Raw genomic sequence first — 22228 nt, 5'->3', positions numbered from 1 at the left:
CACCTGGCGGCGGCAGATAGACGATAATTTCCAAAGGGTGGGACTGAACCATACGTCGGCCTAAGGAGTTGCCAACTTGGATCCCGAGCTGTTTCATCGTTTGGTGGGTGCAACAACAAAGTACCAGTGAGTGCTCCCCAACCTGAACCTGATACCCATCATTACTGGCTATACTGCATATTTTGCCTCTTCTTATCATGAAGGCAAATGACATCCTGCAAAAAGTGTATAAAGCGGAGTGCTGCTTGGTATTGCAAGCTTACATTCAATGATGTGCATATGCAGGAGGACAATTGTATCAGCTTTTTAAAAATGATATAAGGTACAGCTTTGATACATAGTGAAATCAGTTTATTTCCGATTTATTGTCTCATGTACACAGCACAATTACATTCCTATTTGGAACAAGCAGTGCTTGAAGTGGAAACAAATTACTGGCTGTAATCTGCTTCGTCTGTGTTTTGTTCCTCCTCCCAATTGAGTATGACTTCAACAAAACAGAGACGGGGGCTCCCCCTTAGAGGTCAGAGCTTGTGTATATTGGTATATCGGGGCTGGGGTTACAAGCGCTGTGATACACTAACATTCAATTAAAGGTTAGGGGTCTCCTTGAAGCTTTGCCTGCAGCTGGCTCCGGTCTACTTCAAACACTGCCTACAACAAGCAACACTGTGCCACCACTTTACTTTTTCAGCACCCAAATTTCCTGGCATACATAGACATAAATACCTATAATTCTAATTGGTAATTAGGGAAACCTTAGTAATTGTGCTGAAATATGTTATTCAGTTTAACAGAGCAAGTACAGTCAATCCTTAACCTTCACAGACGTTACATTCCTAGGAAACAAAGCAAAAAGTGAAGATGCAAATGTTAATACATTGAAACTGGGAAATAGTGGGTTAGGTTCCAAAAACTAATCTTTTGTTAGAGTGTGTTAAAATACAGTTATTTTTAATACTATGCATTTTTTATAACACAGTAACCATGAAGTAGCCTGTTAAATATAGGGCACAAAATACAACTGGTAACATGCAAGAAACACTCTCTCGCTAGTCATTCTCTAGAATTTTGTGACCTTTGTTATGCCAAGCTGTGGATCATAAAGCAATCTGTAGACCATGGACCATGCAGTTGCTGTGAGATTCATTAACTTACTCTATGTAGCCACATAGCATTTTGCATTCAAAGACCCTTAAAGCTAAGGTGCACTCTAATTGCTTAAAAATAGTAATTATTACATTCAAATTAACTAATTGACACAGAAAAATATCTATTTTCTTGAGGTATTTCAGAAGTTAGTTAATTCTGTTGGAGAAACAAATTTTAGGCTATGAAATAATTTGGCATAGCACTTGGATGTCATCTAGTGGCAGCAAAATACTATGTCACCTCGAGAATGATAAAATGTATGATAAAATAAAAAGCAAAACTGACGCTTATGTATGTAAGACCTCATCACAACAGAAATCCATGTATTGCTTTAGGATTATTTAGCATGTAGGCCTTCTGAGCTTATTAAACCATTACAAACTTTTACTTTGAAATTAAGTATAATATTTAAAGAAACAGAAGTAACTTTGAAGCAAAGAACAATATGTAGAACAGTAATCCTTTATATATGGATAAACATGAGGCCCTCTACTATTGTTAGCACCCCTTGTAAAATTTCAAATATATATTTTCAAATTCTAATAAATAAATGCAAACACATTTAGTAAATCAATGAAATGGTGGCCACACTCCAAGTGCTATCACTTCGATTCGAATGCAAGTATCCATTCTAGGGGAAAAGGAGGAGACTCCTTCCCAAATGGTACAACCCCACACATGTGAAACTGAAACTATCCATCCATTTTCTTAGCCAGCTCAATGCATTTAAACATTTCACAACTGACAAAGGTAAAAGAAAAAAAGATGTTGCTGAGAAAAGAAGGATTAGGTAAAGAGGTAGAGGTACACGTGGAGAAGGATTTAGTGTAAGGTACAGAAAATCAGCTTTATTTAGAACATTTGAGAAAAGTTGTCATCCATTATAATACTGCATTGGTTCATTACTTCAGTACCACTAGGTACAAGCAACAATCGCAAATGTGATTGGCTCTACAGTCTGTCATCTTGCCTAAAACACCGAGTTTCTAGTGTTATTAACATGTGCCTAGCTGACACTGGTGCGCATTGCTTCACATGACAACACTGTAAACATTAACACACTGAAAAACGTTGTGGACAAATACTGCAGCTATAACTTAGCATCATTATCTAGCTTTAAAAAGTAGCATGAAGCTTTAGAACTTAGGCTGAGTGTAGCCTATTAAGAAAGGGAAGATGTTTAGTGAATTTCTGTTTCAAGTATAAAGCAACCGAAACGCTACCTCCTATGATTGTTCATGGAGAATAAAATGCTGAACAGTTTCACTGCCCAGGAAGAATAAAATGCTGCCTGCATTTCACAGTTTCACTGCTCCAACTATCTGTTATTTTGCAGCCACAGAGTCAGTCCAGTAATGCTGATGAGGCAAGGGCAGGCAGTAGAGAAAGAAAGGACAGTAATATGTATGTGCAACATTGTGATGTGATAATACGATGTAGATTTACAGGTATTATTCAATATTACATACAATTTGATGAAATATTGTGTGAAATATTATTATGACTGCAGTGTATGAAAAATTATCAAAGTAAAGATGTGCAATTATATTATAACCATACGTGCATCTTGAATGATGTACAGTAATCCCTCGCTACTTCGCAGTTCACTTTTCGCGGATTCACGACTTCGCGGGTTTTTAAATACAAGTGATTGCCCGCCTATCGCGGAAGTTATGTTCCAGACCCATCAGCAACAGGAGAAAATCCGCGATATAGAAAGACCATATAAATAAACATTTTTATAGTTTAAGCCTTAAAATACCCATCCCACATGCTTTAAACACATGTAAACTTATAAAACACACTTTGTTAACACATATGATATGTGGATGTCGGGCTAAGGATATGAGTAACATCTCACTATTATAAAACATTTTAACTTCACACAAGACAAGACAGTGAGACAGGAAAATTGGTGATGTACAGGCTTTTAAATTATTGACAGGCAGAGCGACAAGCAGCACAAAGCCAGCACAAAGTCCACTTCTCCTTAGCGTTCATTCAGCTCCCCACCCCCTTAACAATGCGAACTGCGCCTCCGGGGAGGGGGGTTTGAGCGAACGTGCATTCAGCCCTCACACACCCACACACACACTCCTCCTCCTTCCGAACGCGCAGAGCGACAAGCAGGCATTTTGGCAGAAGCAGCACAAAGTCCATTTCTGCTCAGCGTGAGTTCAGCTGCCCCCCTTCACAAAGCGAGTGCAGACACATTGACGTCTGATCGCTGCGTGCAGTGTTGGTCTGCGGTGTTTAAGAATGTAGAAAGTGTTTATAAGAGTGTGGGAAAGGTTAACAAGAGAGTGAGAAAGGTTTATAAGAGTGTGGGAAGGGTTTATAAAGCCTTAAAATATGTATAAATAATAAAATAAATATAGGTCGCTACTTCGCGGATTTTCACCTATCGTGGGGGGCTCTGGAACGTAACCCCCGCAATAGGTGAGGGATTACTGTATTATAAAGTTGTAATTATCCATGGCACATAGTATAAGTACTACTATGTAGTGTGTACTGCTATTACTTAATTTCTTTGTTATTAAAAGTGAGACAGGCTCTGTGCAAAGGGTGGAAGTTCGTTCAACTTCAGAATTCATGACAGACTCTGGGTACATAAAAGAGGCAACAACCACTGAGGATGACTGTAAAGACGGCTACTACAAACTTTGATTACTTTGCACATCCACAGTCCAAAGATCTTGATCCATTTTTGTGTTATATCTAACAATTCCCAAGACAGAGCATGTTGTAAAGGTGGTAAAAGTGACTAGAAAGCGTGACCTATACTGTATAAGACAGTAAACTTGAACATGGCAACTTTTTGTTCTTCAGTAAATATGACACCTGCTTAAACCAACATCTACAGAAGTGCACTGAAAAAATAGTTTATTTAAAGTCATATGCATCTTTATTGTTACCATGGCAGGCTAGTAATAATGCCCCCCCACCCTAGAGTGGGTGTGGGCTGGTTTGTATCATGTCACTCCAATCCATATACATAATAAAAAAAACACACAAGACAGATTTCAGAATAAACAAGAACTATTGTCTCTATGCTATTCCAATAATACACAACTGACCTGTTGCTGTCATCTAGTGGATATATAGTGCCATTAATTTTGTAATATTTCAGCTGATAACGACAACTTTCATTGAGATTGTCTCAGTTTTAATTTTTTTCTAGATACATATAATTACAAAATCTAAAATTGTATTAGCCTATATTGCAAGTTAGAATATACCAAAAGTAACTGAAAAGATTTGAAGAAATAGCTGTGGTTGTTTTCACGTAATGCACCAACATACAGAAATTAATTCCGTTTTAAATATATATAGATTTATTTTTTAAGATAGTTCAGTTTAGTTCCAGAACTGTATAAAAACATACAAAAATAAATAAAATTGTATGTTTTGCAGTAGATTACAAAATTATTGTATAAACAATAATTATATGTACATAAAAGTTTTAGAATAGATTAAGGTAGTAAAATGAAACAATACTTACATCTGTTGAGAAAATTTTCTATGTTGGCATTTTTTTTAAGGGCTGGAAAATCCAAATCTAAAACCAATGCATTCATGGCATCCTACAGAAGGAAGAAAAAAACAGCATACATTAAAATGCTTTAATGCCTGTGGCAAAATAAGCAAACAGATATCCTGAACAGAAATTTGTTAAAACAAAGTTATAAGTTGAAGTTGCATTATACACATGATGTGACCCTGTATGAGAGTTCAGTCTTCTTGATGAAATCAAATAACACAGCACAAGTCAGACCATAAGTAAAAATTAATCTGTCTGTCAAGCTAAAAGAAAGGGCTAACTAATCACTAACCCTCAAAAGGCATTTTATGCTAATAAGAGAGCACCACTATGCAAATCCTCTATAGATGGAATTATCAATATATACTGCAATTTGTGACAAAACAGGGGGTTCTGAAGACTTCAGGAGAAAGTACTAGCTCAAGCATTTGAGACATCGGGAAGCAGCCAGGTATAATTCCTACTGGATATTTTAAGCTTCCAAAGCTAATTTTGCCTTGACATCATAACTAGTATAAAAGCCTCCTGTAAAATACTACAGCCGATTTCTCAAGTTGCTCAACTTCAAGCTGTCTTCACACACTAATATGTTAAGGAAAAGAATGCTGTACTACAGTTAAAAGAATGCAGAGACTGAGAAATCTATAAAACATGGCAAAAAAATTTTACCTATTTCACCTGCTAACATACCAGAAATTTTAAAATAAAATTTAAAAGCCAAGGCCAGAGCAAATGGTGTTTCCTGAGATGATTATTTTGCTAGTAAAAACACAGTTTTAAATAGAGCACAATGTTCCAGTGAGTCAAAGTTACAATTTAAATGATGATCTTAACTAAGTGTACACATTGTTTAAATGCTGAAGCTCACAGGAATCTGGAGCTCACATTCTATGATAGATATCAAGAAAACAAACTGGATATTTTAACTGACCAGTAATGCCCAGCACATTTAATCACTAATCAGAAAATAAAAATGCACATTTGCTATGCATAATTCTCTAATAAAGAAAATAAAAATATCTGCCTTCTCTGTTTCTGCATTAAGTCAGTTATTTGGTAGGTTAAAGGTGGAGTGTGATCAAACTAATAAGCAACACTGCTTTTGCTCTGAATATCCAATATAAATTATAAAGCTGCCAGTTAACAAAAAGGGACAAATTAAGTCAAATAATGAAAAATTATTTTATTTTAGCAAAGCCTGAACATGTTTCTGAGGGCTAGGCAATTAGATGAATTTTAACTTCAATTATGACTTTGCCTTGCAACAGTTATGAAAACAAGATAAAATTATTATTGTACAATACTGCATCTTGTTTCGCAATTATGCTGCTATTTTAAGGCTGTGGTAAGTTCACTTCAGCTTGAGCCAAGAGAGAAGAAGGAGACACTTTGGTCACCAAGAAAGGTAAAACAAATTCAGCTCTTTGGGAATACTTTGGTTCCAAGGAGTCTGATAAGGAACAACATATACTGTGCCAGATTTGTTACACAAAGGAGTCTACACCACACGGCAAGATAAATTTGCTTAATCAACTCAAATTCAATCACAAAGTGATCTTTGACTAAACAATAAAGGAACAAAATATGGAGGAAAGTTAAGCTCTCTTGACTTCTTCTACTGCAACACAGTCATCTTAAAAAAAAAATTTATGATGCAACTGCTGGTGCCTACTCTATTAGTACTCAAAGACATAAAGAAATAACAGACATCATCATATCAATCCTAGCTAAAGACATGTGCCCAGTTATCACCGTTAGGAATCATGGATTCAAGAAACCAGAAAAAACTTTGTTACACAATGCCATTGCAACACCATTTCACCAGAGTTGCACTGCTTGACCTGAAAAATACAGTGAGTAAGTTGCAATTGATGCATCTACAGTCAAATACTTTGCCATCACAACTGATATATTGTCAAGATGCACCATGGAGGCTTACATCAGTCTTATGATTCAATACATCAATGATGATTTCAATTTGAAGATGAAGCATCTCCAAACAGTGTTTTTTTCCTGAAGACAACACAGGGTTAAACATCGCCAATGGAATGAAGGATGCACTGGCCACATGGGGCTTAAAGGAAGACAAGTTCATCTGTATCACTAAGGACAATGCCTCAAACAAAGCTGGAAGCTGATGTCAATGGATGGACATCAGTGCTTCAGGCATACACTCCACTTGGCCATAGGCAAGTAGGATTCCTTCCTCCTGTGTGTAATATGCAATTTTAATAAGAATATTAATAATAGTAAGCAATTAACATATGTCAGTTACTCTATGATAGATAGATAGATAGATAGATAGATAGATAGATAGATAGATAGATAGATAGATAGATACTTTATTAATCCCAATGGTGATGAGCTCTCTCTCACATATGATAATTAATACTGTATGTAATTAACGTGTTACTATGTAATGATTGAGTTACTGGAATATAATATGTTGAATATAGTTTACCAAAATGTTGGTATATATGTTTAAAAGTTTTCAGTAGTTTGTGGCTGTGCACTAAAACATATTTCATCTAAATTGTTTTGGTCGAATTTATTTTTATTTTTCATATTTATATATATATATATATATATTATATTATATTATATATATCCCCTCCTTTAACCGCCACCTTATCGTGGTGGAGGGGTTTGCGTGTCCCAATGATCCTAGGAGCTCTGTTGTCCGGGGCTTTATGCCCCTGGTAGGGCCACCCAAGGCAAACTGGTCCTAGGTGAGGGATGAGACAAAGAGCGGTTCAAACCTTCTATGATGAATGAAAACTTTGGACGCCGTTTTCCCTTGCCCGGACGCGGGTCACCGGGGCCCCACTCTGGAGCCAGGCCTGGAGGTGGGGCTCGATGGCGAGCGCCTGGTGGCCGGGCCTGCACCCATGGGGCTCGGCCGGGCACAGCCCGAAGAGGCAACGTGGGTCCCCCTTCCCATGGGCTCACCACCTATGGGAGGGGCCAAGGAGGTCGGGTGCAGTGTGAGTTGGGTGGTGGCCGAAGGCGGGGACCTTGGCGGTCCGATCCTCGGCTACAGAAGCTGGCTCTTGGGACGTGGAATGTCACCTCTCTGAAGGGGAAGGAGCCTGAGCTAGTGCGCGAAGTTGAGAGGTTCCGGCTAGATATAGTCGGACTCACCTCGACGCACAGCTTGGACTCTGGAACCAATCTCCTTGAGAGGGGCTGGACTCTGTACCACTCTGGAGTTGCCCCCGGTGAGAGACACCGAGTGGGTGTGGGTATACTTATTGCCCCCCGACTTGGAGCCTGTACATTGGGGTTTACCCCGGTGGACGAGAGGGTAGCCTCCCTTCGCCTTCGGGTGGGGGGACGGGTCCTAACTGTTGTTTGTGCGTATGCACCGAACAGCAGTTCGGAGTACCCACCCTTTTTGGAGTCCCTGGAGGGGGTGCTAGAGGGCATACCTTCTGGGGACTCCCTCGTTCTGCTGGGAGACTTCAATGCTCACGTGGGCAATGACAGTGAGACCTGGAAGGGCGTGATTGGGAGGAATGCCCCCCCCGATCTGAACCCGAGCGGTGTTTTGTTATTGGACTTCTGTGCTCGTCACGGATTGTCCATAACGAACACCATGTTCAAGCATAGGGGTGTTCATATGTGCACTTGGCACCAGGACACCCTAGGCCTCAGTTCGATGATCGACTTTGTGGTCGTGTCGTCGGACTTGCGGCCACATGTCTTGGACACTCGGGTGAAGAGAGGGGCGGAGCTGTCAACTGATCACCACTTGGTGGTGAGTTGGCTTCGATGGTGGGGGAGGATGCCGGTCAGGCGTGGTAGGCCCAAACGTGTTGTGAGGGTCTGCTGGGAACGTCTGGCAGAGCCCCCTGTCAGAAGTAGCTTCAACTCCCACCTCCGGCAGAACTTTGACCATGTCCCGAGGGAGGTGGGGGACATTGAGTCCGAATGGGCCATGTTCCGTGCCTCTATTGTTGAGGCGGCTGACCGGAGCTGTGGCCGTAAGGTGGTCGGTGCCTGTCGTGGCGGCAATCCCCGAACCCGTTGGTGGACACCGGTGGTGAAGGATGCCGTCAAGCTGAAGAAGGAGTCCTACAGGACCCTTTTGTCCTGTGGGACCCTGGAGGCAGCTGATAGGTACCGGCAGGCCAAGCGGAATGCGGCTTTGGTGGTTGCTGAGGCAAAAACTCGGGCGTGGGAGGAGTTTGGGGAGGCCATGGAGAACGACTTTCGGACGGCTTCGAGGAGATTCTGGTCCACCATCCGGCGTCTCAGGAAGGGGAAGCAGTGCAGTGTCAACACTGTATATGGTGGGGATGGTGCGCTGCTGACCTCGACTAGGGACGTTGTGGGTCGGTGGGGGGAGTACTTCGAAGACCTCCTCAATCCCATTAACATGCCTTCCAATGAGGAAGCAGAGCCTGGGGACTCAGAGGTGGGCTCCCCCATCTCTGGGACTGAGGTCACCGAGGTGGTCAAAAAACTCCTTGGTGGCAGGGCCCCGGGGGTGGATGAGATATGCCCGGAGTTCCTCAAGGCTCTGGATGTTGTAGGACTGTCTTGGTTGACACGCCTCTGCAACATCGCATGGACATCAGGGACAGTGCCTCTGGATTGGCAGACCGGGGTGGTGATCCCCCTCTTTAAGAAGGGGGATCGGAGGGTGTGTTCCAACTACAAAGGGATCACACTCCTCAGCCTCCCTGGAAAAGTCTATTCAGGGGTCCTGGAGAGGAGGGTCCGTCGGATAGTCGAGCCTCGGATTCAGGAGGAACAGTGTGGTTTTCGTCCTGGTCGCGGAACAGTGGACCAGCTCTATACCCTTAGCAGGGTCCTGGAGGGTGCATGGGAGTTTGCCCAACCAGTCTACATGTGTTTTGTGGACTTGGAAAAGGCATTCGACCGTGTCCCTCGGGGAATCCTGTGGGGGGTACTCCGAGAGTATGGGGTACCGGCCCCCCTGATAAAGGCTGTTCGGTCCCTGTACGATCGGTGCCAGAGCTTGGTCCGCATTGCCGGCAGTAAGTCGAACCCGTTTCCAGTGAGAGTTGGACTCCGCCAGGGCTGCCCTTTGTCACCGATTCTGTTCATAACTTTTATGGACAGAATTTCTAGGCGCAGCCAGGGCGTTGAGGGGGTCCGGTTTGGTGGGCTCAGGATTGGGTCACTGCTTTTTGCAGATGATGTTGTCCTGTTTGCTTCATCAGGCCGTGATCTTCAGCTCTCTCTGGATCGGTTCGCAGCTGAGTGTGAAGCGGCTGGGATGAGAATCAGCACCTCCAAATCCGAGACCATGGTCCTCAGCCGGAAAAGGGTGGAGTGCCCTCTCAGGGTTGGTAGCGAGATCCTGCCTCAAGTGGAGGAGTTCAAGTATCTCTGGATCTTGTTCACGAGTGAGGGAAGAATGGAGCGTGAGATCGACAGGCGGATCGGTGCGGCGTCCGCAGTAATGCGGGCGCTGCATCGGTCTGTCGTGGTGAAAAAGGAGCTGAGCCGCAAGGCGAAGCTCTCAATTTACCAGTCAATCTATGTTCCTACCCTCACCTATGGTCATGAACTATGGGTAGTGACCGAAAGAACGAGATCGCGAATACAAGCGGCTGAAATGAGTTTCCTCCGCAGGGTGTCTGGGCTTTCCCTTAAAGATAGGGTGAGAAGCTCAGTCATCCGGGAGGGGCTCAGAGTAGAGCCGCTGCTCCTCCGCATCGAGAGGAGTCAGATGAGGTGGCTTGGGCATCTGATCAGGATGCCTCCTGGACGCCTCCCTGGTGAGGTGTTCCGGGCAAGTCCAACCGGGAGGAGGCCCCAGGGAAGACCCAGGACACGTTGGAGGGACTATGTCTCTCGACTGGCCTGGGAACGCCTTGGGATTCTCCCGGAAGAGCTAGAAGAAGTGGCCGGGGAGAGGGAAGTCTGGGCATCTCTGCTCAAGCTGCTGCCCCCGCGACCCGACCTCGGATAAGCGGGAGACAATGGATGGATGGATGGATATTTATATATTGAATACATGTTTACCAGTTTTTTTCTATAGGTTGTGGAAGTGAGCTAAAACATTGCTGATCTTACTTGTTTTGATCTAATTTACTATTATCTTTGTTTAAATAAATAAAATTATATATATATATATATATATATATATATATATATATATATATATATATAGTGGTGTGAAAAAACTATTTGCCCCCTTCCTGATTTCTTATTCTTTTGCATGTTTGTCACACAAAATGTTTCTGATCATCAAACACATTTAACCATTAGTCAAATATAACACAAGTAAACACAAAATGCAGTTTTTAAATGATGGTTTTTATTATTTAGGGAGAAAAAAAATCCAAACCTACATGGCCCTGTGTGAAAAAGTAATTGCCCCCTTGTTAAAAAATAACCTAACTGTGGTGTATCACACCTGAGTTCAATTTCCGTAGCCACCCCAAGGCCTGATTACTGCCACACCTGTTTCAATCAAGAAATCACTTAAATAGGAGCTGCCTGACACAGAGAAGTAGACCAAAAGCACCTCAAAAGCTAGACATCATGCCAAGATCCAAAGAAATTCAGGAACAAATGAGAACAGAAGTAATTGAGATCTATCAGTCTGGTAAAGGTTATAACGCCATTTCTAAAGCTTTGGGACTCCAGCGAACCACAGTGAGAGCCATTATCCACAAATGGCAAAAACATGGAACAGTGGTGAACCTTCCCAGGAGTGGCCGGCCAACCAAAATTACCCCAAGAGCGCAGAGACGACTCATCCGAGAGGTCACAAAAGACCCCAGGACAACGTCTAAAGAACTGCAGGCCTCACTTGCCTCAATTAAGGTCAGTGTTCACGACTCCACCATAAAAAAGAGACTGGGCAAAAACGGCCTGCATGGCAGATTTCCAAGACGCAAACCACTGTTAAGCAAAAAGAACATTAGGGCTCGTCTCAATTTTGCTAAGAAACATCTCAATGATTGCCAAGACTTTTGGGAAAATACCTTGTGGACTGATGAGACAAAAGTTGAACTCTTTGGAAGGCAAATGTCCCGTTACATCTGGCGTAAAAGGAACACAGCATTTCAGAAAAAGAACATCATACCAACAGTAAAATATGGTGGTGGTAGTGTGATGGTCTGGGGTTGTTTTGCTGCTTCAGGACCTGGAAGGCTTGCTGTGATAGATGGAACCATGAATTCTACTGTCTACCAAAAAATCCTGAAGGAGAATGTCCGGCCATCTGTTCGTCAACTCAAGCTGAAGCGATCTTGGGTGCTGCAACAGGACAATGACCCAAAACACACCAGCAAATCCACCTCTGAATGGCTGAAGAAAAACAAAATGAAGACTTTGGAGTGGCCTAGTCAAAGTCCTGACCTGAATCCAATTGAGATGCTATGGCATGACCTTAAAAAGACGGTTCATGCTAGAAAACCCTCAAATAAAGCTGAATTACAACAATTTTGCAAAGATGAGTGGGCCAAAATTCCTCCAGAGCGCTGTAAAAGACTCATTGCAAGTTATCGCAAACGCTTGATTGCAGTTACTGCTGCTAAGGGTGGCCCAACCAGTTATTAGGTTCAGGGGGCAATTACTTTTTCACACAGGGCCATGTAGGTTTGGATTTTTTTTTCTCCCTAAATAATAAAAACCACCATTTACAAACTGCATTTTGTGTTTACTTGTGTTATATTTGACTAATGGTTAAATGTGTTTGATGATCAGAAACATTTTGTGTGACAAACATGCAAAAGAATAAGAAATCAGGAAGGGGGCAAATAGTTTTTCACACCACTGTATATATATATATATATCTCCCTCCACAATTATTGGCACCCCTGGTTAAGATGTGTTCTTAAGCTTCTAATAAATTTTTTTTTTTTCCCCCCAAAAAAATACAGGCTCACAACACAAACAAAAGAAAAATCCAACCTTTAATTGAAGAGTATTTATTCATTGAGGAACAAAATCCCACATTAAGAAATAAATTTTTTTACATGAAATCATGTGTGCCACAATTATTGGCACCCCTAACAATTCCTATAAAATGAATGTAATTGAAGCATTTTTGTAATTTCTACTTTAGTTTTTAAAGTTGGTCAGATTAAATTGGAACTTTTAATCAGTAATTAATGACTCCCTGTGTCCCTGGGGTATAAATATGACATGACACAGAGTCCTATTGCTCTTAGCCACTCTTCAACATGGGAAAGACAAGAGAACATGCCGTTCAAGTAAGGCAGATGTGTGTCGACCTTCATAAGTCAGGTAATGGCTACAAGAAAATAGCTATTTGCTTAAACCTGCCTGTATCTACAGTCAGAGGAATAATAAAGAAGAGTAAAACAACGGGAACAGTGACAAACAAGGCTGGACGAGGACCCAAGTTTATCTTGCCACCACGCACAGTTACGAGAATGGTAAGAGAAGTAAAACATTCTCCAAAGCTCACTGTTAGAGAACTTCACCAAACAGTGGTATCTTGGGGTCACAAAGTCTCCATGACAACCATAAGATGCTATCTCCATGCCAACAAGCTGGGAGACATGCAAGGAAAAAGCCTTTTCTTACCTCCAATCACAAACATAAACGTCTGGAGTTTGCTAAGCGGTACTGGGGCTTCAACTGGGACCGTGTGCTTTGGTCAGATGAGACTAAAATTGAGCTTTTTGGCAACAAACATTCTAAGTGGGTCTGCCATGAATCCAAGAATGAGTATGCGGAAAAGCACCTCATGCCCACTGTAAAGTATGGTGGAGGATCTGTGATTTTGTGGGGCTGTTTCTCTTCCAAAGGACCTGAGAACCTTGTTAGGGTGCATGGCATCATGAACTCCTTGAAATACCAGGACATTTTAAATCAAAATCTGGTGTCCTCTGCCAGAAAGCTGAAGATGGGTTGTCACTGGGTCTTCCAGCAGGATAATGACCCTAAACATATGGAAAATCTACACAAAAATGGTTCCGAAAACACAAAATCAAACTCCTTCCATGGCCATCTCAGTCCCCAGACCTCAATCCCATTGAAAACCTGTGGGGTGAGCTGAAGAGGAGAGTGCATAAGAAAAAAATCCCTGTCTCTGTATTCTCCAACCTTGTGAAATGTTATAGGAGAAGATTAAGTGCTGTCTTGTTGGCAAAAGCGCGTTATACGAAATATTAACAGCAAGGGTGCCAATAATTGTGGCACACATAATTTCATGTAAAAAATGTATTTCTTAATGTGGATTTTTGTTCTCCAATGAATAAATGTACTTCAATTAAAGGTTGGATTTTTTTCTCTTTTTTGTGTTGTAAGCCTTTATTTTTTGGGGAAAAAAAAACAATTTATTAGAAGCCTAAGAACACATCTTAACCAGGGGTGCCGATAATTGTGGAGGGTGCTCCACAATTTTATATTATATATATTTTAAATGGTGAAACAATGGGAAACAAGTATTTTTATTTTTTTTTATCTCCTCTTTGCTCAATCAGCTGCTGGCTTCCTGCTGCTGCCGTGCCATGTGATCTGTATCTCGTGCAGTGCTTCGAACATTTAAAAGCCTGTACACTAGCTGTCTTACTCTTTGTGTTTTATTTCTGGCCCCGGGCGTGGTTAAATCATTTGGCACAAAGTCCCATCTTGTGAGATGAGAGTTCTTGATATTGTTTTAGTTTAGAATTTTAAAACCTAATAAGAATCTGAAAATCTAACATAATCACATTAAAGATCGATAAATTCTGAAAAGAACGATACCAAACATATATACAGTATGTAGGTTTTAAAATAAGCCCAATTTAAAGCGTGACAAAAAATGTGACATAAAAACGTTACCGTTGCACTTTTAGTGCTTAGGATTTTATTTTTGTGTGTGTGTGTATATATAAATATATATATATATATATATATATATATATATATATTATATATAAATTTATTTTATGTTTCTCAATTGATTTATAAATAGAGTTCAAGGAAATCCACTGTTAAGAATTATTTTTTTCCCTCCAATAGATGCATGACCTTTCCAAACTAATCATGGTAAATAATCATGATCTCAATATTGACCAAAATAATTGTGATTATGATTTTTGCCATAATAAAGCAGCCCTAATGTTTTCTAAACTGTCAAGTTGTTCTCCTTAATTATTTTTTTAAAAAACATTACAAAAAGGATACTTGCTGAAAACATTCACAGACAAAGCAACTCCAATGGCCCATTATCAGCTGTGCTCAAAGGACCATAAATTTAAACAATGATGTTAATTCTGAAATGCAAGTATAGGAACTAAACCCTGACCGATCATAGTGTACCGAATTCTGTGCATTTTGAAGAACTGCATCACTCAAAATGCTCATGCCTGATCAGTGTCACTTCTGTCAATGCCAGTTAAGTTATTGAGTCCAATTATCAGCCAATCAGATCTGTCACATGATTAATCAGTGGAACTCTAATATGAACATTATATTGAACTAAAATGTTTCACTGAAAAGAAAAAAATATATACAAGATTCTATGATTTTTGGGAGTTGGTTAAACAAATACAGAGGCTCTTTCATGCTACATAATTACAACCACCACTCAACACTATATAAAAAAAAAAATCAGTTGTTGGTAAGATTATTCACTTGAATTGTCTGGCCTCTCTTCGTAGTGCGTTATATTTCAGGGTTGGTTTTTTTTTTTTTTTTTTTTAAACATATTATGAAGCCATGCAAACTTGAAAGTTATGCTCAGTGCATGAATGGATGTGCACTGAATTATGGCAGAGTCCACTGGGCACTGCAGGTTACTGTCAATATAAAATTGGTGTATCTTTTTCCAAGTTTCCGCACCCTTTTACAGCAATGACATTTAAGTCTATTTTTCCATTTAGTAATTACTGAAAATGAAAAACTGATTCTGTTGGATTAGGGGTGTGTGTGTGTGTGCCACTGGGGATTAAAATGCAGTTTTTGTTGACAAATAACCACATCTCTAAATAAATGTGTCATTTAATGTAGCATGTTCATTTTAATGATTACCCTTTTACAACCAACACCAATTTTTATGGTAAGATCTCAGTTTTCCAATGCTACTAATTTTCAGCCAAAATGTTCTGCATCTATCAAAACAAGATATCTACCAGTATCTCCTGAGAAATTCTCACATTCTATATGTGCTAAAAACGAAGAATCTGAATAACACATATATATTACATTAACTCAAAATAAACAAACCGTCTAAGAGGCAAACTCATAGAAAAGAGTAAAATATTTGAATCCAGCAAAAAATATATAGAACAGGTAAGATTAATTTAAAAGGTTCAACCCAAAACAACCATATACTGTATATCAAACTGAATCTTGTATGCCATATGTGCATGTGTCTTGCAATAAACTGTCTCAACTAGGCCTGAAAAATGCATGAAATATGCAGTTTTACCAGTTTTTACAATTTTTTTTTTTTTTTTTTAATAAAACATACAAAGTTAGGCTTTTTTATTTCAAATATAGGTTTGGCTTTTCTAAGTTCTGTGTCAAATGTAGCAAATTTCTGAAATGTCCAATTGAGGAAAGATGGACAATTCAGCTATTAATCTGAAATTCTATACAAATTAAGAAAGCAATTATTCATTAAGGCCCCAAACTATAAAACACTACACATTTTGTTCTGCTGATGTTAGCTTGCATTAGAAGTTACTCAAGCAACTTTCACAATTTAGTCATCTTTGAAGCAGTTAATATTTCTTGAAATGGTTTTTAAAAGGCTAGAGGGGATTTTTGATAACTGGACTTTATTTGATTAACTTATGAGCTAATTGTTACATTCTGTTGGTTATACAGTCGACCCTTGATATACGACCGGCCCGACATGCGAACAACTTGATTTACGACCAAAATTTTTGTTTTGATTTACGACCAACATCTTGCGTTACGACCTGAATGCGGTCACGTGTATCTGCTTGCGCGATTGTAAGCAAACAGCCAAGAGCGTTCATAAGCGTCAGTCGGAGTCTAGATACGTGTTTGTGGACGTAATTTCGGTCAGTGCAGTGATTTATATAATTTATTTCGATAATTGCTAAGGAAGGAAGAGAAGGTAACGAAAGTAAAAAAAGTGATCACAATCGAAACAAAGAAGGAAATTGTGCGGAAATATGAGAGTGGTGTTCGTGTGACCGATCCCGCTAATATGTACAGCATGTCGAAATCCACCATCTCGACAATTTTACAAAGAAAAGATTTGTATAAAGAGGCTCCTTCCAAACAATAACCAGCTTCCATTTCATTCTCCTCCTCCTCCCGTCCTGCAGCCCGAAGATGTCAAATTAAATGGTGAATACAGTATGAAATTGTTGTTTCTGGTAGGCTAGGCACTTTTTATAACTTTTTGGTTAGTACATTAGAAAAATTATTGGTGTTTTGGTAAATTATGCACATTATAAAACCCTTTTTTATTATGAAAAGGTTAAGTAAGTGTTGCTGTGGGAGGTTCGGAACGCATTATGCGTATTTCCATTATTTCTTATGGGAAAAATAGTCTTGACTTACAACCAACTTGAGTTACAACCAGCCCTCGTGAACAAATTGAGTTCGTAAGTCAAGGGTCCACTGTATATTGGATATTCATGTTGTTTAGGGTGTTTCATTTTCTAAGGCAAAAAATAAAATGTAAAATTTTTGCAGGCTTTGCTTATGCTCCGAGTCTCAGTGATATAAAAGATATATATGCCAAATTTCAAGAAGATTGGATAATATTTAAAGGATGCACACTTTGATCAGTTTTGCAAAAGTAGGCAAAAAATATGATTTTTCAATGTTAATTACTTTTATTGGGAAAACTAGAAATCACAAACTTAAAATAATATGAAAACTAGACACTAAGATTAATAGGTAGTATGCAAAACATGTGTTATATTAATCAGCTTTGAACGATGCAATCCCTTCTTTTGTTTGCTTGGTGACAACTTTTCTGTGATGCTTGACTACCCTCAACAAGAATTGTTTTTTGTTGTTCATCCCTGACCGATTCGTTAAACTTTAACAGAGCAATTCCTCTTTCTGCGGTATCATTGACCACCTTAAGAGCGTTCACATGGCTTCTTAGAGAATCACTGCAGTATTCTGTCACGTCGTGGATCCCAAACAATTCAAAGAACGTCTTTGTTTTATTAGTAACGAAATGGCTCAGGTCTTTTCCTTCAAAAACTAGGTTTTTACCCTCTAATCGTTTCAATTCCTTTTTCTTTGCAAGTTTGGTTTCTAAATTTTTAATCATATTTTTCCTTTTCAGGCCGAGTAATACGTTCGTCCAAAAAAGCCAATCCTACGTTTGTTTCTGACAGATACCAAAGGTGTCTCTTAGCAACTGTGAAAGCACTTTTTTTGATATCTGCATCTGGGTAAGTGCTCAGAAGCTGTAGCATATCCAAATCATTCTTTGGAGCCCATCGACTTACAATTGCCTTGTGCCAAAAGCGAACATATATGAGACTAGTTTGAAATAAAAGTGATCAATGTGTGCAACCCCTAAATATTATCCAATCTTCTTGAAATTTGGCATTTATATCTTTTACATCACTGAGACTCGGGGCGTAAACAAAGTCATATGAAAATCACATCTTTGGAAAAATGAAACACCCTAATGTTGTTGTTTGCACTTGGTACTTTTTACTTTGCCTTAAGTTTATTTCCATTTACAATAATACTTTACAATTATTTTGTGCAGGTCTTTTGGTCCCTATGGATGTCAAAATTAAAAATAGCTTCAGCTTTACTTTGCCAAGTACTAAAATGTACAAAACATTTGTTTTTGTGTGGTCAGTGAAATCACAGTGTATGGTCAAAGAATATTTAACAATAACTTGCATGCCACATAAATACAACACAATACAATTTCAAACAGAGTTAACATTTAGTGCACAAACCTGTAGCATGCTGTGCACATTGGAGATGCATTTGGATAAAGAACATGCGAGATACTACCCCTTGATTGTACAATATTGATACTATTCTATGCATTATATGATGTTATAATAAAAGTATCCAATGAGGAGAACAGATTAAGCAATGTAACAGCTCTAAGAAATGTTATTTATTTGCAGAGTGGATTTGAATCTGAGAAACCAGTAGGACTTCCCAGATGAGAATTTATTAAAAAAAAAAAAACACACACATAGACATACACACAAAGATGGTGAACAAAGTGGTAGTGATGAGCAGCAATTTTTTCTGTTCGTTTCTTTGGTCTAGAACTATGAATATTTTCAATTCACAGAACTTGGCAGAGGATAACATTGTCCACAAAGGAGATGTAATGTAACACTTTTCTCTAGAAGCAGTAGCTGCTGTACCAAACTTACCAGTGATTTGAATGGTGTGAGAAGTCACTTGATTATAGCTCTGCAAAAACGGCCTAGTACCAATTTTGTTCAGCTTCACAGGGAGAATGATTCTCTGCAAATATTATCTAATAATGATTATTCCATTACCACCAACCTCGGTAGTCTTGGAAAATTAATATACAAACAAATCTATGGCACAACAGTTGAGCATATATTCACGGATGCATTATTTTATATATAATCTATAACATCCCCAACCAATCTGGAGGGCTATGAGATAGGATAGTGCAATATCCAATTCAATAAGCAGTTATCACTCAAAGATGATGAAACTTCTACAGAACATATGGTATTTGGTAGCCGAGGTTGCTTTCAGTGGGCATTCCATTTCTCCCCTTTTATTATTTGCTATCTACTCAAATTATTATCCATTAGGGGTGGGCAATTTGACCTCAAATTGAGACCAGAATATTTCCCACTATACTGATGATATTGATATTGTATCATGAGATCAAAAAATGTATTTAACTTCGAAGGGTTTATAACTATTAAATTATGAAAATAACCAGTTTCTGTTTAAGCCTAAATTGTTTACAGAATAAAATTTTAAAAAATTTTAAAAATCAGTTGCTAGTTTGACTATTTTAAGGTGTGAGAACTCAAATTCACACAAATAGGTTGATCCCAAAAAGGCAAAACAATTTAATAAGGCATCTTGTTATGTTGTGATACTTTTCATCTAACAATAGCTCCCAGACAGCACCTTCATCTCAGTAGCTGCTCTAGCTTTCATTTGAATGTCACTTGGCACAGTGAAAATTTTATTCTCTGCTGTCGTTTTTTTTTTTTTTTTTTAAGAAAATTAAAAAGAGTTGTATTGTATGAGGCACCCATTTTTTATGCCCAAATTAAGCATAAAAATCTTCATTTCTAAGTCTATTACATTTTTCATATTTTAAATCTTCCCATACAATGATTGTTCATGAATTATGCAGGGATGATTAATAAAACATGGTTGCAGTTTTCAGTATTTTTGCATAGGCTAGTGAATTAATTAACTAAGAATCAATTGCTAATACCACCGTGGCAAAGAAGTAGATTAAGTACTCTTCAATCAAATAAAGGGCTTGGATTTGGTACTTTTTAAAGATGCAGAAACACCACAGCCAGAAGGCTACATGGATGCTCATCCAACCATCAGGTGCTGGAGAACAGATGGGATGTTCCTGCACTGCTGGTCCAAGGAATGTCATGAAGTCGTGCTGCTGCAGTTTTTTTTTTTTTTTTATATGTAAATCCACTTCTTATTTGTCGCCATAATGTGCATACAAGGATGGGTACATATCAATATATTCAGTAAAAATTCATAGCCATAATATTGGATAAAAATGTTTATTTGCCAAAGCAAAATAGATGAAATCTGCACTCTTAATCATATGTTCTCTTCTCTATTCATTTAACAAGAAAAGGATTAAAATTAGTAGATTCAAGAACATGGCTCTACAGCTGTGCAGTAACAGTACTAACAATTGTGACACCAGTTTTTGCTAAACAGCGCAAAGCTTCCAAACCAAAAAAAAAAAACTGTTCCATCTACCTACTTCTTTATCATACTAAGACCCTGCACGTCTATTAATCAGAGGAATCAGAGCCTTGCCACATTTCCAGGTAGGAATGGTCCTCTATTCATTTGCTCATTGAAAGGAACACACAGCTGTTTCAAAAGGTGCTCGGCAGCAATATTCTGATTACTGCAGAGAGTAGTGGACCTGTAGTATTCCTGGCAAAAGATTTGTTTTTTTTTCCCCCATTAATGTTGAAACCTCTATTAGACTTTTGTAGCTCAGCTTTGACTACCACTATCTAACCTTGACTGACAACTTAAACTTTATACTGAAATGCAAACACAATTTTTTAAAATTGTACCTCCTTTATCCTAAAAAATTAAGGTGTACAAAAAAATATTGGTTTATTTGACATTATTAGCTTGTTTGTTTCAAGCACAGATCACCATTTTTACTTTAATATCATCCATGTGTGGTCCTGTGCCTAATCTGGGGTGTGATGGTGGGTGTGGAATACACAACTCTTCAGGGAAAAGGAAAATAAATTAGCTAAAAGGCAACCATGAGGGCTCAGATGGGCACAAAATAGTATAAATCCAAGCAAATATTAACATCTGTGCTAGAAGAATATGGGGGAATATATATTTTTTTTTATCTAAGCATATTTATATATTATATTAGGGCTGCACAATTAACTATATAGTAAGCGAGATTACAGCTGCCACTATATACTAATCATGAAAAATATGTGCATTATGCTTAACAATCCTGCTATGTCAGTGATCGAGCTTTCCTATGGTGCAGACGGCTCTATACAGCAACTGTGTGTTGTAAACAATCACAAATACATTTGATTAGTGCAAAAGCATTGGTGAATTAGAGGTAACAACATACAGGCAACTGTACTGAATGCATTTTTAGTAGTCTGATATTTTTTAAAAAGTGGATTTCTTTCTCATGTTTGCAGCAGCCTTCAGAAAAAAATGACAACATTAAACAATGCAATGAAGCAAAATAAAAACAACCATCCATAATTTGCCATTGTTTATTTGAAATAGTGCTTACTGTGCAAGTTGGCCACAGACGCGGAGTCTATTATAAAACAAGAAATGCATCAAGCTTACTTTCCTTCGAAATTGGGAGATGTGTAGCATCCAAGCAACTCGGACCAGGCAAAAATGACTGGAACCTTGCAATAGTCATCTACATACCATGGAAGTCTTATCAGAAGTGGTCTTCTTGGTAATCTGTTCCTCCGAGGTGGAAATACAGCAAAATGACTAGTCTGCACACAAAATCACACAAGCTATGAAGCAGACAAAAAACAAAACGTGCTCAGGACTGAGGAGTCAAAACTTATAATTTCTGGCTCGAACTGAAGGTAGTCTGCTGAAGGGCTTGAGAACAGTACATGGTTGAATGTCTGCCAGGGAAAACAGACATAACATGGAAACACAAAGAATTTGGAGATTTTAGGGGAAATTATCACAAAATGTTAGAACCTACTGAACATTTTGACTAATCTGTACATAGGGAAAATATGTTCATTTGTGTTGCTCCTTAAGTAAATGATATTTGTCACGGCAATACTGTCATGCTCCTGCATCTTTGTGTACATGTATATACACATCACAGCATTCTGGGCATCCAGGGAACCCAGCTCCTTACACCAGTAAAGGTATGCTGGTTTGCTAGTTGCA

The 22228-nt window shown here is 39.0% G+C and overlaps 1 protein-coding gene across 6 annotated transcripts in view; it reads right to left on the bottom strand.

Moving 5' to 3' along the window:
* rock2a (rho-associated, coiled-coil containing protein kinase 2a) overlaps positions 1 to 22228 on the bottom strand; it is a 234846-nt gene that overhangs the window by 160615 nt on the left and 52003 nt on the right. For all 6 annotated transcript variants that reach the window (XM_051924915.1, XM_051924912.1, XM_051924917.1 and 3 more), the window contains exon 2: positions 4655 to 4736. In XM_051924915.1, coding sequence (XP_051780875.1) covers positions 4655 to 4736 — 82 coding nt within the window. The remainder of the gene's footprint in view (positions 1 to 4654; positions 4737 to 22228) is intronic.

This window comes from Erpetoichthys calabaricus, chromosome 3, assembly GCF_900747795.2.
Source record: "Erpetoichthys calabaricus chromosome 3, fErpCal1.3, whole genome shotgun sequence".
NCBI classification, from domain to species: Eukaryota; Metazoa; Chordata; class Cladistia; order Polypteriformes; family Polypteridae; genus Erpetoichthys; species Erpetoichthys calabaricus.
Note: the sequence above shows the minus strand (reverse complement) of the source record. Positions and strands in the feature narration are given on the sequence as shown.